The 18,303-nt window shown below is 43.6% G+C and overlaps 1 protein-coding gene across 2 annotated transcripts in view; it reads left to right on the top strand.

The window, feature by feature from the left end:
- LOC122638410 overlaps positions 1-18,303 on the top strand; it is a 29,227-nt gene that overhangs the window by 2,477 nt on the left and 8,447 nt on the right. For both annotated transcript variants that reach the window (XM_043831359.1, XM_043831360.1), the window contains exons 4-6: positions 16,714-16,754; positions 16,947-17,035; positions 17,131-17,244. In XM_043831359.1, the coding sequence (XP_043687294.1) occupies positions 16,714-16,754; positions 16,947-17,035; positions 17,131-17,244 (244 nt within the window). The remainder of the gene's footprint in view (positions 1-16,713; positions 16,755-16,946; positions 17,036-17,130; positions 17,245-18,303) is intronic.

The following is an 18,303-nucleotide window of genomic DNA, read 5'->3' on the forward strand; positions in this document are numbered from 1 at the left end:
GCCCTAGTATTTTTTTTTTTAATATCATTTTATATATCCAACTAAAAGTCTCAAACACATAATACTCTCCAGTTAACAAAACAATACAAAAATTTTCAGCTAGTATACTTTATGATCAATTTAACAGCCCATTAAAGGTAGTAAGCTACACACTCATATAAATTAACAGCCCATTAAAGTAATGGTAATCTCAGTCACTATATACTAACAGCTAACTAATAGTTTATGTTGAATTCAAGAAGGAAAAGGGTAATCAAGATTTCAAGCAGTAAATATATAGAAGGTTTTATACACTTTCACATATTAAGCAATAAGAACAAAGAACTAAGAATATAAAAGAATTTTAGACTTCAACCTAACTCTTCATACAATTATGCAACTAAAGCTAACCAAATAACCAACTACACCATTGTATGCACACACATATTTGAGGTGGAAATGACTATATGAATTGGAGAATCAATAACAATTAATAAATTTGGAAACCTGAAACTTCTATAAAAAAGGGGGCATACCTAGTGCATAAGGCTCACACCATTGTGGGGTCTGGGGAGGGTCATAATGTGCACAGCCTTACCCCCGCTTTGCGAAGAGGCTGTTTCTGGACTCGAATCTGCGACCACTAGGGTGTAATAGAGCAACCTTAGCGTTGTGCCAAGGCGAAAAATCAATAACTTGCAGAAAACAGATCTGATGGTCTATAATTTCTGGTTGAGTGCTCTGCTTAATTAGAGGAATATTACTTCAAAATGTAAGGCAGATCCAATGGACAGATTTGAAGATCTGGAGTTTTCCTATTGAAACAAGGAACACTGGAAAACAGAAAAATTCAATGGCAAGATAGAATTTTGAAAACAGATTCTGAAACAGGAATTAGAAAAGATAAACTGAGTGGAAAATTCTGAGATTAAGATCATGAACCACAATCAACTGAATGATATTTAACTATGGATAGAATTTAGGAAAGTAACATGCGCAGGAAAGGAGTAAGAACTGATCTGATAAGTTGAGAAATAAGTAGAAAGACGAATAGGAAGAGAAAGGGGATATGACTTTGGAATCACCACCAAAGCCTTGATTGGAATCACCGCAATCGGACCTACTGAATCACTACAGCAGGGGTGTCCAACTCCTGATTGATTGGACTACCAAAATACCAAGGGTCTCAACTCCCCTTCAAAGCACTCTGAGATCCATTTGCACATCAAGCTCCTGCACTCGGTTTTTTGTTGCCTTATTGAACCCGTGTTCAAGAATCAAATGCCCCCCGTATAGCGGCATCCATTGCCCCTGGCTGGTCTCTCATTGCTAACTAGTACCATCGCCATAATGGTCACCTCTGGTTTCTGTGGGATCCTTCCAAAATCCATCTCACCCTCATTTCCTCCACCTCAACAACACCGACATCCTAGGGAATTCCAGCTTTTTATTCACTGCCACTTATGCTTCCAACAGTCCCTCAGAGAGAAATTCCCTTTGGAATGATCTTCCCTCCATTGCCATCCAGGCTGGTTCCCTCCCTTGAGGTTTGGCTGGTGACTTCAATGTCATCCGCTACAGTCATGCAAAAGGAGACAGATTCGACATTGCCACAATTGAGGCTGTCAATGAATTCATTGAAGACATTGGGGTTAATGACTTGAGAGGGTTTGGTTGCAAGTTCACATGGCACAACAGAAGAAGCAGTGACACCCGGATAGCTTGCAAACTTGATAGAGTGCTGGTCAATGAAGCTTGGCTGTCCTCCTTCCCCTCCTCGCATGCAACGTTCGTCACCCCGGGTATTTCTGACCATTGCCCCATCTCTCTTCTTATTCAACCTTATACCTCCTTTGGCTCAAAACCATTCAAACTTTTTGATATGTGGTCATCCCATCCTGATTTTCTCACCATTATTAGTAAGCTTGGGACAAGCCTGTTCAAGCGTATTCATCCCCTCTCATTGCTTTTTCTAGAAAACTCAGGAATGTGAAATGTGCCCATAAAGTTTGGAATTCCAGCACTTTTGGGAATATATCTTTGCAGGTTTTGGAGTATAAGGACAAATTATCTACCATTTAGTCAAGTCTCCAACTAGATACTCACAATGTTCCTCTAGAGGATTAAGAAAATGTTCTATGTTTGGAGCTCTCCTCATTACTTTCCCAAGAGGAAAGCTTCCTAAGATAGAAATCCAAAATTAAGTGGCTGGAACTTGGTGATTCGAATTCAGCTTACTTCCCCAGGTCTTTGAAGTCCAGCACAAACTCTAACTCCATCCCCATGTTGGTGGCATCGGATGGCACTCCTCTTCACAGTGTGGAAGACAAAAAAACATAAGGCTGTGAATTATTTCAAGGAGCTGTTCAAGCATCCTTTGATCTCCCCTGGCTCCACCTCTGACAACCTGCTCAACAAGTTTTTTCCCATTCATTTCATCAGTTCCTTACAGGCTATCCCTGAGGATAAAATCATTGCTACTGTCCGCTCTCACAAAGTCAATAGATCTTCCAGTCCGGATGGGTTTAGTATGAGTTTCTTCTTCTCCTCTTGGGACATTATCAAATATGACCTCTTCCAGGCCATCAGGAGTTTCTTTTACAATCCAAGTCAAATCAAGGGAATCAATCACACCTTCATTTGCCTCATTCCCAAGAAGGAGGGTGCCTTAGCTATGTTTGACTTCAGGCCCATATCTCTGTGTAATCTCTTATACAAGTTTATTGCCAAGATTCTTGCCAACATGTTAAAATTGGTGGTTGACTCTCTTGTTAGTCATAATCAGTTGGCCTTTATTTCTTGTAGAAACATCTCAGACAATATCCGTTTTTGCAATGAGATAGTCTGAGGATTTGATAGAAGATCTCAATTCCCCTACAACCCTAATGAAGAGTGACATCTACGAAGCCTTTGACTCCTTACGGTGGGATTTCATCTCAAAGGTCATGTCAAAGAAGGCTTTTCCTCAGTCCTTCATCAATTGGGTCCACCAGTGTATCTCTACTCAGTTCTCAGTTTTGGTCAACGATAGTCTGGCAGGCTATTTTCTTCATCGGTGGGAATTCATCAGGGATGCCCCTTATCTACCTACTTTTTCACCCTTGCTCTTGAAGTCCTCTCAAGGAGCCTCCATCATTGCATTGACCAACAACTCATTTCTCCAATTCCTAAGTGCAAGGTGCTCAAGCTCACCCACCTGGTCTTTGCAAATGATCTTAAAATCTTCTCTAAAACATACATTGTCTCCCTTGAGACAATTATGTCTTGTCTTCAGTCCTTCGAGGATTTGTCAGGCCTCCATGTCGATCCTGAGAAGTCCCTCTTGTTCTTGGCTGGTGTTTATGATACTGACCAAGCAACCTTTACTCAGAAGACTGGTTTCTGCATTGGGCAATTTCCGGTCAAGCACATGGGCCTACCTCTGATTCCAGCCAGATTATCAGCCCACATCTGCACTCCCATACTTGATCTCATTGGCAAGAAGCTTCAACCGTGGAAAGGTAGACTTCTTTCATACTCTGGCCAATTGATTCTTATCAGATCGGTCCTTCAGTCATGTTACGTTTATTGGTCCAGCTGTTTTGTTCTCCCTCTATCTACCATTAAAGATTTGGAATCCCTCATGTCTACCTTCTTGTAGAAAGGCTCTAATACTACCAAATTCGTTCACCCATCAGCTGGGCTGCTGTCTGCCTCCCTATAAAAGAGGGTGGTCTTGGTCTAAGAAGAATCAAAGAAGTAAAAAGCGGGTGTAATCAAATTGATTTGGAAGATTGTCTCTAAGAACCATAGCATTTTGTTTGATTGGGTTTTCTCGGGTCTCCTCCACACTGACTCCATTTGGATTGCTCTTACCTCTCCTGATGCTTCTTGGGTTTGGCGGAAGATTTTGAACTTCGGCCCTTGGCCCTTGGGACCATTTCCTCCCAAATTGGCGACGACACAACCACCTCCCTTTGGTTTAACCACTGGCACCCTATGGGCATCATCCTATACTTGGTCCCCTGGTCCCCCTCCCACTCCAGGGTTATCTATAGCTCTAGTCTCCCTTATTACTCCATAGTTGCTGATATCATTGCTCTAAGTGATTGGGCCCCTCAGTCTTCCTCCTCCCCGTTGCTTACAGCAGTTTGGAATGCCTTGCGTTACATTTCTAGACAATCTTTAGGTAGGGGAGAAGTTCAAGATCAGAGTTAGAAGAATGAATTGACTTGTCACTAATGACAGAGGTCCACTTTATTTATAATGGTTACAGACCCAAGGGCAAAATAGTAAAAAGGGATAAATAAATAAAACCCCAAACAAACCCCAACACAAAGAGAAAATATTCCAATCCTACGATTCTCAACACTCCCCCTCAAGTTGGTGCGAAGATATCAAACATGCCCGATTTGGAGACCAATGGCTGGAATATCCTACAATTAAGGCCCTTGGTAAAAACGTCAGCTAACTGATTTTCTGTACTAACAAAAGGGATGCAAATCACTCCTTCTTCAAGCTTCTCTTTAATGAAGTGTCTATCGATCTCAACATGTTTGGTGCGGTCGTGCTTGACAAGATTATGGGCAATACTGATGGCTGCCTTGTTATCATTGTAAAGGCGCATGGGATCTTCAGTAACAACTCCCAAATCACCCAAAATCTCTTTAAGCCACATCAATTTGCAGATGCCTTGAGCCATAGCACGGAACTCAGCTTCTGCACTTGAGCAGGAGACAACAGACTGTTTTTTACTCCGCCATGTGACAACATTGCCACCGAGAAAGGAGCAATACCCAGAAGTAGAATGCCTGTCGTCAATGGAGCCTGCCCAGTCAGTATCAGTGAAGATCTCAAGTCGGAGGTGTCCATTACTAGAAAAAAAGAGTCCCTTCCCAGAGGCAGATTTCAAATATCGCAATATGCGATTGACTGCTTCAAGGTGAACTGTCCTGGGATCCCACGGTATAAGCAATGTCAAGTCTAGTATGGGACAAATAAATCAACCAACCAACAAGTCTCTGGTATTGTTCTTTATCTACTAGATCACCCATACCATTACACTGCTGATGATTTACCTCAATAGGGGAGTCAGCAGGTTTACACCCTAGCATACCAGTGTCTTGGAGAAGGTCTAAGACATACTTTCTCTGAGAAATAAAGATGCCCTTATCAGATCTAGCCACTTCAATTCCTAGAAAATAGCGAAGAGAACCCAAATCCTTGGTCTCAAACTCTCCCGCAAGCAAGGACTTCAAATGGGAGATTTCCTCATTATTATTTCCTATAATCACTATGTCATCGACATAGACAATGAGGGCAGTAATTGTGGTCCCATTCTTCTTCACAAACAAAGTATGATCAACCTGACTTTGACGATATCCGAACTTCTGCATTGCCTTCAAAAAACGACCAAACCAGGCCTTGGGAGATTGTTTGAGGCCATACAAAGATTTTTTCTATCTATAGACTTGACCAACAACAGAAGGAAATGAGAACCCAGGAGGCAAATCCATATAAACCTCTTCTTCAAGATCGCCATTCAAGAAGGCATTCTTGACATCCAATTGTTGGAGATTCCAACCTAAGTTGGCAGCACAAGATAGTAATGCCCCAACCGTGTTCATCTTTGCTATGGGGGCAAAGGTCTCCTGATAATCGATCCCATAGGTTTGTGTGAAACCCTTTGCAACCAGGCGTGTTTTGTACCTCTCAACAGTACCATCAGTTTTCTGCTTTACTGTGAAAACCCACTTGCAGCCTACTAACTTCTTCCCTGTGGGACGGGGGGGGGGGTAAGTTCCCAGGTGCCATTTTTTTCCAAGGCTTGCATTTCCTCGACCATGGCAGCCTTCCATTTTGGATCTTTGATGGCTTCCTTCCAATCCTGTGGAATAGACATAGAAGACAGCGAAGAGACAAATGCCTGATGGGAGCGAGATAAAGAATTATTATGAGACAAAGTGATTAATAGGATGTTGGGTGCATGAGCGGACTCCCTTCCTATGAGCAATAGGTCGGTCATCAAGGGCAGCAGTAGAAATAGGAGCAGAATCAATAATAGGAGTAGTTGGAGAGATGTTACCTAATGGAGAGAGTGGATCTGGGGGAGGCACCACAATGGGTAATGGTTGCGGATCAGCCATGGTATCCTTTCGCCTGGATTTGTTTAGAGTATAAGTGATCACATCTGGGACAGGGACGGAAGATTTCTCCCCCTGAGCAGAAATAACTAGAGTAGGAAGCCTTCCAACAATAAGTGAAGGTATAGGAATAGACAACTCTTCTTCCTCAAGACTCTCCCCCTGAAGAGGTGTCATATAATACGGTTCAGATTCATAGACAGTAACATCAAGGGTAACATAAAGGCCGCGGGAAGGAGGATGATAACATTTATATCCTTTCTGAGAGGCCGAATACCCCAAAAAAATACACCGTATAGCACGAGGATCCAATTTGGATCTGGAGGGGGACGAGTTATGAGCAAAGCAGACACACCCAAATATTTTTGGAGGTAAAGAGGAAGCAATAGTTGGATCTGGGAGAAAGGAAAGGGGCGTCTTAAAATTAAGAACACTAGAGGGAACCCGATTAATAAAGTAAGCAGCTGTAAGAGCAACATCACCCTAATAGGTTTTCGGAACCCCTGTAGTGAACATTAAGGCCCGGGTAACATCTAAGAGATGACGATTTTTCCTCTCAGGGATGCCATTTTGTTTTGGAGTATGGACACATGAAGTTTGAGATAGAATGCCATGGGAAAGAAGGTATTGTTGGAAATCACCCTCAAGATATTCAGTCCCATGGTCACTTCTAAGGACCCGAACAGTGGCATTAAATTGGGTACGAATCATAGCATGAAACGATTTTTTTTTTTGGCCCGAATATTACCTGGGGCCCAGGTAAGCCCCTAGAATTTTATTGCTCTCAAAGAAGAAACAAATAATACACGGGGGGGACATTCCGCCTTACCCCTTCCCAATACATTTAACTCTCACAGGCTGAAACCACTCAACGCCCTTACAAAACACCAAAAAGAACCTACTTCCTAAGGACCGGCAGTCCAGCCTTGTCTTCCCTTAGAATTACTTGAAGCTTACCTGTGGGAATACAGTCCTGATGGAAGGTGCAAGACACACCTGAATCACAGGCTTGATTAGCTAGCCAGTTAGCTGCCCCGTTACTCTCCCGAAAAGAGAAGGTCACAGAGGTTCGGCCATCCGACACCATAGTCAAAATCTCCTGAAACCAATACCAGCCCTTCTACAAGTTGCACCTTTTCTGGGTTATCATTCTGACCGTTGAAGTAGAGTCCGAGTTAACCACCACATCCCTATAGCCCAAGGCCTGACATAGGGTTAAGCCATCCCTCATGGCTCTCAGCTCAGCAATAGAATTCGTGCAGCTACCATAAAAATTAGAGAAAGCTGCCAGAGCCTCTCCTTTCGAGTTATTATGCAAAAGATAAACCCAAGTGAGACGTGTGCAATTATCAATAAAAGTGACAAACCAACGAAATCCATTATGATCAACGGTCCTAGAGGGACCCCACTGCTGCAGATCGAACCAGCCCAAGTATTGGACCAGTTCTGAACCAGGAAACACTGTTCACGTGAACAGTGTCACAGCCCTTAGAGGAGCCAGCTGGCCTTTGACCAGTCAAGCTGCCTTTTATATTTTAGAAACTTAGTTGCTTTAGTTAGTTTCTATTTTCATAATTAGAAGTTAGTACTTTCTATTTTGTAATTGGTAGTTAGTTTCTATTTTTGAAATTAGAAAGTCTTCACATCAACCTAGTTGTTGATAGTGCTATGTAACCTCATTCAAAGATTATAAATAAAAGCCAAGGGGGGGGGGGGGCTAAGAGCTACTTAGTTTTTAGTTTTGAAAAAAAATTTGTTTTGCTGCTGCCATTGCTGCTGCTGTTGAGCTCTACATGAGTTTGCCTTGTGAGTAACATCAAGATGCAGGGCTGGTGGATCTCCAGTGACTCCTTGCATCTGTTAAGATTGGGAGGTTCTTCTTCTTCACTCCTTGCATCTGTTCAGATCGGGAGATACATTCTTCCTTCAATCTTCAAGCTGCTATTGTTTTGAAGATCAGTTTTTTTTTTTCAAGTGAGTAATTTACAGATTTCCGTAATTACCTTCTTCTTCTCATCCTTCAACCAAGCTCCATTGCTGCTGCCCAGACCTTCATTCCCAGGTTACCTTCTATTTTTGACTAACCTTCTAATTCCATTCCCTCTCTCTCCTGCCCTATCCGGCCATTAGTTTTCTTCAAGCTTTTCAGCAAACCTTCCCCCTCAAAGACCTCCACTCAATCCCCTTGTTAGCCCCATCTGACCTGCAGATCACCTTCCACAAGAAATCTCCCTAAACCCATCAAACCCCACTTTCCCAGCCTGCAGACCAAATCGGCAGAGACAACTGCCCTGCTGCAGATCTGTTTGCCTAATCCCTTGACCTCCCTATCATTCCAGACCTATTCCCATACCTTACCTTTACCTTAAGCCTATCGATTAATCCACCAGTCCAACCCAACCTTATCCCTATAGAACTGAGCCTTTTTTCCTGATTTCAGATCCTGTTTTGGGACTGGTTGAATCTTCATTCCTGTCCTACATTACCCACACATCAGAATGAATTGTAGAAAAAGGAATTTCACATTTAACATCACTAACAGGGTAAGAATCTCTAGTATGCTTTGCAAATTCACACACATCACAATGAAGCTGTTCCAAACCTCAAATTTTAACCAAGTCTGGAAATAAAGAACGCAAAATATGAAAACCAGGGTGTCCCAAATGATGATGCCAGTGTTGAAGCTTGGTCAAGGCACTATTAGACTGTAGGGTGTGAGCAGAGGATGGAAGGGGTGCGGATGGAGGAGAATCCAAGTAGTAGAGACCATCACGGACCCGACCATACCCAATCGTTGTGCCCATCACCAGATCCTGAAACTAACAGTGGGTAGAGAAAAAATGAACAGAACAATTCAACTCAGTAGTAAGGCGATAAATTGATAATAAATTCACACATAATTTGGGAACATGTCAGGCAGAAGAAAGGGAAAGATGTGGAGAACCTAAAACGGAACCTTTACCAGATATAGAAGACATAGACCCATCGGCAACACATACCTTATCCCGCCCAGAGCTAGGGGTGTAGGTACGGGAATACCTCAGAGTTAATAGTCATATGATCTGTGGCACCAGAGTCAACCAACCACAAAGGACTCAAGGAGGAAACAAGGAAATTACCTGATTGAGCCAAATTTGATGCAGGGGAAGAGGGAAAATTATCGTCTCCATTTATCTGCCCCTCCATTTCCTCTATTACATCTAATAGGGGGGAGTGGACCCCACCCGGGCAGTGTGTTCGGGCAGGGGGTAGGGTGGTCATTTCCGCCCCCTATGAGATGTAATGGAGGAAATGGAGGGGCAGATAAATGGAGACGATAAAGATCCAGGGGAAGAGGTAGAAGTAGAGGTTAATTGTGTCACTAATTTTTAAATAGCAGCCATTTGATCCGGAGAGAAGGGCGCCACAGTAGGAGGTGCAACATCAGAAGTCTCACAGTGAGATGTGCCTGGGAACGATTACCGCTTGATTTAGGGTTACGCCCAGTTTTAGGGTGCCCATGCAGCTTCCAACATGTTTCTCGAGTGTAATGGGGGCGACCACAATAATCACACATAACAGGTGCCCGTGCTGTAGTGGAAGTTTTGGAGATGTCGGTAGGAGCCAAAGTAGATGGAGCCGGTGTAGTTAGTAGGGCAGACCTAACAGGAGGAACGACAAGCATCATAACAGTCCGGCGGTGCTCCTCAGATTGAACCAAATTATAAGCCTGAAGGAGAGTGGGAAAGATGTCATGTCCCAAAATTTGTACCTAACCTGGTCATACTTAGGTTGAGGCCAGTTAGGAAATTGTATACGTGCTCCATTTCTCGTTTCTTTTGTGGTACCAGCATCATTAGGGCACACCATAGAACCTGGATGTTAGAAGTCCAGTTGTTGCCAGAGAGTAGTCAGGGCAGAATAGTATGTCATATGAGTGAGTTCCTTCTGAGTAATATTACGAACCTGACGTCGTATCTCATAAATCTGGGCATAATTTCCAGCCGAGGAGTAGTGCTGGCGAACAGCGTCCCATAATTCCTTGGCCGAATTAAGTAACACAAAGCTAGGACTAATAGAGGGCTCCATCGAGTTCAACAGGAACGACATGACCAATGCATCATTGGACAAACAAGTAGTCAGGGTTATAGGATCAACTGGTTTAGGAGTAACCCCTGTAAGAAAGCCAGAATAGTTGTGCCCTCGGAGTATGAGGGCACATGCTCGGGACCAAGTGAGATAGTTGTGGCCATTGAGTTTAATAGCTCCAGGCTGGAGTGAGGGATGCCCATTGGTGCTAGAGCGACCAATAATTTGCCCTGTAGAATTTCCAGAAGAAATGGTACTGGTATTCTTATCACCCATGAGAACCGCAGAGAAGAGGTTACAGAAGTAGCGCAAGAAGAAGGCAGCAACACCTACTGCGGAGAGATCGGCGAAGAGACGCGGTGATCAATGGACCACGGCGATGGCAGCACCGGCAAGGAGGGCCGATGGATGTGGTGCGGCAATAGTGTCGCAACAATGGCACGCCGGCAAGATGAGGGCCAGCTAGATGTGGTGTGGCGACAGTGTCGCGGCAAGGGCACGCCGGCAGAAGGAAGGTCCGACGGATTTGGTGCGGTGACGAAGGTTGCGGCAAAGGTGTGCCGCAAGAGGAGGGCTAGGCGGAGATGGCGCAGCAACGGTGGGTCGCGGCAAGTCAGAGGAGGCGGCTGCAGGGATGACGCCGAGAGAGAGAAGGGTCGGCGGCAACAGGCAGCGGCGGAAACGATGGCGCAGGGAGGAGGCGCGGTGGACAAGGATTCAAGTGTGCATGGTGCGAGAACCGTCTACCATGCTAGAAAGGCTCCCACGGTTTCTCTTTATATAGTCCAAGTTATGGAGGCTAAATGCCTCTTGAAACTACAAAATACAGTAAATGGACTTTTGGGATTCCAAGACAAAAGTAATTCCCAAGAAGTCAAAGTGAAAAGACCAAAGCAAAATTAAAACTTAGCACTAGACTCTTTGACTACTTCTTAGAAAACTGAAAAGACTAATTAATAGTCCTAGGACTAAGAAAAGGCTCATAAACATGCCTCAGAATACAAAGTCAAGCACTAGAAACTAGGAGAACTAGAGATATTCTAGTGGCTTCCCAGCAAGGCCACTAGATGCACATCAGCAGAACCGTAGGGGCTTGGAGTGTGCCCTGGCCAGCCTAGACCGAGATTTATGGGCTGGACTTGGGAGTTTTGGGTTGGGCTTTTTTGGAGAATAGGCGTGCTGGCCTATTGGCTGGTGGATGGCTTGCATCAGAGCATAACATCAGAAAATTGTCTTCTGGATCAAGATCTCTCCAGCTTATTTGGGACTACATCTCGTTTGACATCAAAAGCAAGCTAGCTTTGGTCTCATCTTCTTGCCGAGACACCCCTGAACAGGCAAATTGTTGTATCCTGGGGCCTTTCCACCTCCTTCTTACACCCGTCCTCTTGAGGATTGGGTTTTGTTTTGCTTGATGTATTGCTGTATTTTTTTCTTCTTCCCTGCTAGTCGGGGGGCCCCTGTTCTCTCTCTCTTTGGTAATGAATTATTTATTGTCCCCCCCCCTCCCAGCCAAAAAAAAAAAAAAAGCACAGCAAAGGAGTGAGAACTGACCTGATAAGTTGAGAAAGAAGTAGAAAGAGAAAATAAGTAACAGAAAGGGGATATGGCTTTGGAATCACCACCAAAGCCTTGATTGGAATCACTGCCAATTAGACCTACTGAATCACTACAGCAGGGGCTGGAATTGAATTACCACAGAACAGAGGGGCTGAACCGTTGAAGCCATATCTTCTCTCAAAATCGTGTGGAGGATTTGCCCTTGACATGCATCTATAACCAGTTAAGACTTGACCACGATTGGACAGAGTCAGACTCTTAAGAAGAAACTAAAAACAAAACAAAGACTAATTAGGAAACTCCCTGCGTGGGCTGCTATTAGAGTAACCTGAAATAACTAGGAAACTAGTTAAGGAATTTCAAAACCCAAGCTGCAACTTATATGAACTGCCCCAGCATGACTCAACAACTAACAATCATTAAATACATAATTAAATAAACTCACTACTAGCCCAGGATTAGACTTGAACCCATCCATTGAACCATTGGTTCAAACCAAACCAAATACTGGTTCAGTTTTTAAGAACTGGAGACCAACAAAAGAGGCTTATTTCAAACAGCCGTGGGTCCTCTTTCTATGCTTCATATTGACCACTGAAATCTGCATCACAATGTCTACTAAGCTGGCTACTTTGATGCACAATGGCCAACTTTTTTTTTTGTCCGACTTAATATTGTGGATTTTTTTTTTGTGAATAACAAATTCATTACCAAAAGGGAGAAGAGAGAGGGGGGGGGGGGAGAATACACAAGGAAAGGGGGGGGGGGGAGCTATACAACGAGACAAGCCCTAAAGAGCCGGGCCATCAGAACAAAAAAGGGAAACATCAAAACCCCGGATCACAACAATATGCATGTTCCTTGGGGTATCAACAAGAGGCTTAAAGGGAGCATGTGAAGCTTAGAGCTAACATCAAAGAAGATGGCTTTCCAAATCATGTCGATAGAGTGAGAGTTGGAGGTCCATCTTCTAAGATTCGCTCCATCCAAATGTGGGATATATGCATATAGCAGCCCCAAACACAAGCTTGCTGACGGTATCACAGATTGTACTACCTGGAAAGACCATACTCAACCAAAGCCACTCCCTTGCAAATGGGAGGGGTCTCCTGCTACAGTGCCAAATAGAGGCCAAGGCTTTTTTCCAGATGGTTAGGGCTAAAGGTCAAGAGAAAAAAAAGGTGGTTGATGTCCTTAATACCATTCCAACAAAGAGCACAAGAGGGGGAAACAGGGATGTGGCGGTGGAGAAGAAATGATTGGGTGGGGAGGCAATAGCTAAGGATTCTCCAAACGTGAAAGCTGTGGTGGGGGATGTGGCCTTTAAACCAAACAATATTGAACCAGGGGATCGGGGGCATGAAGTTTGACAAAGTCCCAAGCTGAGGAAGAGCTAAAAAGCCCTTTAGGAGAGGGGACTCAAGTAATGGGGGGGGGGGGACCAGGATCCAAGGGAGATGATTGTGGAGAGAGGGACAGATTTAGGAATGCCAGAGGAATAAACCGAGCGAGCACCAAGGATATTGTAGAGGACTCCAAGGGGATGCCAGAGGGAAATAGAAGTCCTATTGCCTTTCGTTGAGGAGGTAGCTGAAAGGGCTAAGGGGTAGAGGAGGAGGATCTTGTGCTAGAATCAGGAGGGATCAACAGGATGGGGGACCGTTCAAATGGAGTCCTGCTTGAGAAGGTAGGAGTTGACCCAGTTAACCTAAATAGAGTCGTGCTTAGAGGAGATTTTTTTTATTAGTTTGAGAATGCCAACAATGTTATAATCCCAGATTCGGCGTATGCCAAGGCCACCTTCGGATATTGGGAGACAAATGGAAGCCCAGTTAATCAGGTGAAGAAATTTTGAGGATTCCTTACCTTTCCACAAGAAGGATCAAAAGAGGGATTCTATGGCAGAGATGGTGGATTTTGGAAGACCATAAATATTGCACCAGTAAATGTAGGAAGATTGAAGGACTGATTTGATCAGAACAATCCCACCTGCAAAGGAAAGGAGTTTGCCCTTCCAAAGCTGGAGTCTTTTACGGATGAGATCCAGCATAGGAGTGTAGTGACTAGTGATGACTGGTCAGCCTACCAGGGATTAAAGGGAGATTGAGATATTTTACGTGAAGGGATCCATGAGTGAACCCAGTAAGGCGGAGAAGGGTTTCCTTGTCTGAGTCCAGAGAGGAAAATATGGGATTTTAGGAGATTGATTCAGAGACTAGAGAGTCTCTCAAAAAGTTGCAGGGAGGACATCATGGCGGAGATAGAAGAGGGAGAGGCCTTGGAGAAGATCATAATATCATCAGCAAAGGCAAGATGGGTAATGTTGAGGTTTTTGCACTTTGGAATGGGGGAAATGAGATGCTGGTCGGTTTTAGCCTGAATGCTTCTCGATAGGACCTCAAGGGCAAGGGAAAAGAGAAAAGGACAAAGCGGGCAGCCCTGGAGCATTCCAACTTTGGAAGGGAAGAAACCTATAGGGGAGCCATTGACAATGACTGAGAAGAAAGGGGAGGAGATGCAATAGTGGATCCAATGGACAAAAAATGGCAGGAAGGACATCTGGGTTAGGACATCACAAATAAAATCCCAATGAAGGGAATTAAAGGCCTTGTGGATGTCAATTTTCATGAGGGCGGCAGGGTAGTGCGATTTACGATTGAAACCTCAGACTATTTCCGAGCAGAGGAGAATATTGTCAGCAATGCTTCTGCCAGAAATGAAGGTTGATTGATTGTGGCTGACAAGAGAGGGGACAACAAGCTGGAGCCGATTAGCTAGGATTTTGGCAATGAATTTGCAGAGAAGGTTGCAAAGGGAGATTGGTCTAAAGTCAGTCAAGGATGAGGATCCCTCTTTCTTAGGATTGAGGCAAAGGAATGTTTGATTAATTATGGGGAGTTGGCTGGGATTGAAGAAGAAGCTACGAATAGCATGGACAAGGTCATCTTTGAGGATGTCCCAGTAGGAGGAGTAGAATCCCATATTGAATCCATCAGCACTAGGGGCCTATTGGATTTATGGGATAAGACTGGTTTGAGGATTTCCTCCTCAAAGGGGATAGATTGGAGGGAATCCCGGAGAGAGGGAGGGACAAATTTATTGATGAGGTCAGGAGGGAGGAGGGAGGGGGGGAGGGGGGAGGGGGGGGGGGAGGGCAGAAGAGGGAGGAGAAATGGGAGACGACGTCCTTCTTGATGCCATGGAAAGACGTAAGAGGGGTGCCGTCTCAAGTGAGGAGTAAGGGAATAGAATTAGAATTAGTGTGGGCTTTCAAGGATTGGTGGAAGTAGGCTCAATTAGAGTGTTAGAGTTTGTGTAGTAAGGGTATTTTAGGAACTAGTTTGTTAACTAGTTTCCTTATATTGTAATTTCCCTTTTTTTATCTTTTACCTCCCTAGGGAGGTGTATGTAATTTCTTTCATATTATAAATGAAGTCACCTAACGCGTGGAGGAGTAATCTCTCCAACACACAACATTCCACCGAACTATCTCTCCTCTCTTTCTTTGTCTTCTTCTCTCATCTTCTTCCTCATCTTCATCTCTTAAATTCCAACTCCTCGAGATCAAGCCACCTTATGGGGGACTTTTGGTGAAGGAAGCTCTCTTCAAGGGGGGGAGAGGGAGGAGAGCTCAAGAGAGAGACGCTTCTCCTCTTCAGCCAACAGAGGGTTGAGCATGTCAGCTTGGAGATTGGACTGGACGAGAGAGGCTGGTGCAGCAAGAGGCCACATGGGAGGAGATATTGCTGAATAAGGACAAGTTCCAAGCTTTAAGAGCTTCCTTGGAGTTGCGAAGCTTCTTAGCAAAAGCGAGGAGAGGGAGGGAGAAACAGTGCACAGGCTTGGGCTTGAACCAAGCTTCACAAACAGTGGGGAGGAAGCTAGAATGGGAAGACCACATGTCAAAAAACTTGAAAGGCTTAGGCCCAAAGGAAGAGTAGGGTTGAATCAGGAGATGGCAAGGGCTATGGTCAGACAAGCCTGGAAGGAGAAAGTTGGCATGTGGATTATTAAGAAGCAAATCATCATTACGTGGTCCAGTGTCAAACTATCAGATCTTGGCATCTAATTGCAGTTAAGTTTACCTTCATAACATTGCATTGTGACAACATTAGGGCTAATAATATGGGTGAGAATACTGACCTTGCTACCATAATTCACATAGAGTTTGAACTCCCACTTCATGATTTAAGAATGTTGTACAGGATTATCTTTCTATGCTCTTCGGTCTACATAAATGAATAGATTATTCTATGTTCCCCATGAAGTGCTTTCAAATTTTTTGTTTCAGTGCTTGTTGAACCAACCTTCAAGTTCTACTTACTTGAGGCACATCAAGAGTTAAAGGACATTTGCTCTTTATTGCTATCTTTGTTTTCCTGTTTTACTAATCCATTACTGCAAGGGAACCATGGCATTTGCATCAGCCAGAGAGGATCGAGTTGATTGACATCAATTTCAGTCTATTTTCATTTCACAAATTGCACTTTCTGAACCAGTCACAATGCTCTCTAATAACCTAGGAGAGCTCCTAGCTTCCTACATCTGAATTCATTGTAATGTGATGCCATTAATCTTCTGGTCTATGTGACTTGTTTGGACAGATTTTTTTTTGGCAGGGAGTGGAGGGGGAAGGGAAGATTTATAAACATGCAATAAGATGACTATTGCATGTATCCCTTTGTTCTACCTTTTGCCTAGGAGCTTGAGTTGGGTAATGTGAAGTGTAGACTGTATACAGTGGTTAGAAAACTTCATATGCCCCCTTTTATTCTGTTTTTAGCTTCTTCGGCTTTATATTTTTTATGGTTACTGTCATTGTAAGTTAACATTAAATGTGTCCCGATGAAAAGACATTTTTTTAAACACTCTTCTGATTCTGAATTTACTCAATATGAAGTCAGAATGGAATCATTTTAATTGTTTTTTCTTTTCTTCTCTTCTGTCTATGCATGGTCATACTTGCATGCTTGGCTTGCTGCAGGCAGGCTGTAAGGGGTATATTTCTTCCGTACTTTGATAAAGGTGAGGTATCTTTCCATTTGCCAACCGCTTTTCTCCGTTCTTATTGTTTGGGACTTGTTATAGAATATTCAGTTATTAGAACATAAAAACAACCACATGGTGACGCTAGGTTATTATCTTCTGTTATTTATTTGAGATTTTCTGATATCATTTCTTATCATTTATTGATATGTTTTTCTTTGTCTTGGTCAGCAATCTGGTTCCAAAACTCCAGTTTATATCACTTTAGTATGTTTCATGCCTCACATCATATAACGCCAATCCCTGCTACCAAACCTGAGGTATGTGGATGTTTTGGGTCGGTCAGATATCCTTTGTTGTTTGCTTCTGTGGTTGTCGTCTCGTATTGCACTGAAACCTGCCATGTTCTGGCAAGATTGAGGCTGAAGAAAATGCAGTTAAAGCTGTTGCAGACTCTATTTGCCCTCTGAAAATCATCTTAGATAGAGTGGTTTTGACTTCAACTGGTGTGCTTCTGGGCTGCTGGCAGGTAACCAACCTCTTATCAGTTGTTCCTTCTTCTTGTCTTCTGGACTTACATAGTTCAATGACTATGATTTGTTATCCTTTGGCTTCGAGAGATGTGTACCGTTGATGTTTGTTGTATCCTTTATTTTCCTTCGAAAGATTTCCAGCCACTGACCTGGAGGTTACATCCCTTGGTCTGCAAAAATTTTGGATCCATGTCCTTCCAAGTTTTATCAAAGATCCCTCTCAAAATAGTATCATAGATAAATTCTGTGGTTCAGATTAATTTACTGGTCATATAAACCTTTTTAGATGTATGGGCCTTGAACAAATTAATAAACTGGATGTGTTTTGCTCACAAAGAAACACACCTTGTTATCAGACATTCTTTTCCATTATGTGACAGCAGACTAAGTTTGCTTCTTTGAGTATACAGTCCAGTCTTCTCTGGTATCTCTGTACCCTGATTTTTCAACCTTGCCTTAGTTGTTGGTTTTGTTAATTAGAGTTGGTGTTGTGTCCAGAAACCGTCAGAGAGATCCTCCGGTAGGGTAGCCTGCACAGAAGAATAGAGTAAGCAAGGGAGAGCCGGTCTTCTCCAGCGGGGGACTCTCCGATGCCTAAGTCAGGTCTCTTTAGCAGCAGATAAAATACTAGAATTCAAGGCTTGTTGAGTTGTTGTGACCAATACCTGAGTATATATAGTGTGAGCTTTTGGCATAAGACGGTAGTGGAGAGTCCCAAAGTGGTAGATTTCCCTTTCTCATCCGGAGACCTCGCTCTTAGATTCCTTTTAGGAAGTTATTCCCGTAGGATTAGAGTTTCCTTGTCAGTTTGCATTACTAACTGACTGCACCATATCAGGAGTGGGATTGGCCACTGCCCACGTGGTGGATAATGTCCTTATATAACTGGATCCCTGGTTCCGGGTCGGTTGGCTCGTATGTGAGTGTAGCCCGATGGGCTTTTATCCATCGGACCGTTCATAACAATGATGATGTGGCGTGATACCATTGGGTGGCTATATTTAGGTATATCAATTGGATTCCTAAATTGGATGGTTATGCTCATGTGACCAGAT

This window comes from Telopea speciosissima, chromosome 8, assembly GCF_018873765.1.
Source record: "Telopea speciosissima isolate NSW1024214 ecotype Mountain lineage chromosome 8, Tspe_v1, whole genome shotgun sequence".
NCBI classification, from domain to species: Eukaryota; Viridiplantae; Streptophyta; class Magnoliopsida; order Proteales; family Proteaceae; genus Telopea; species Telopea speciosissima.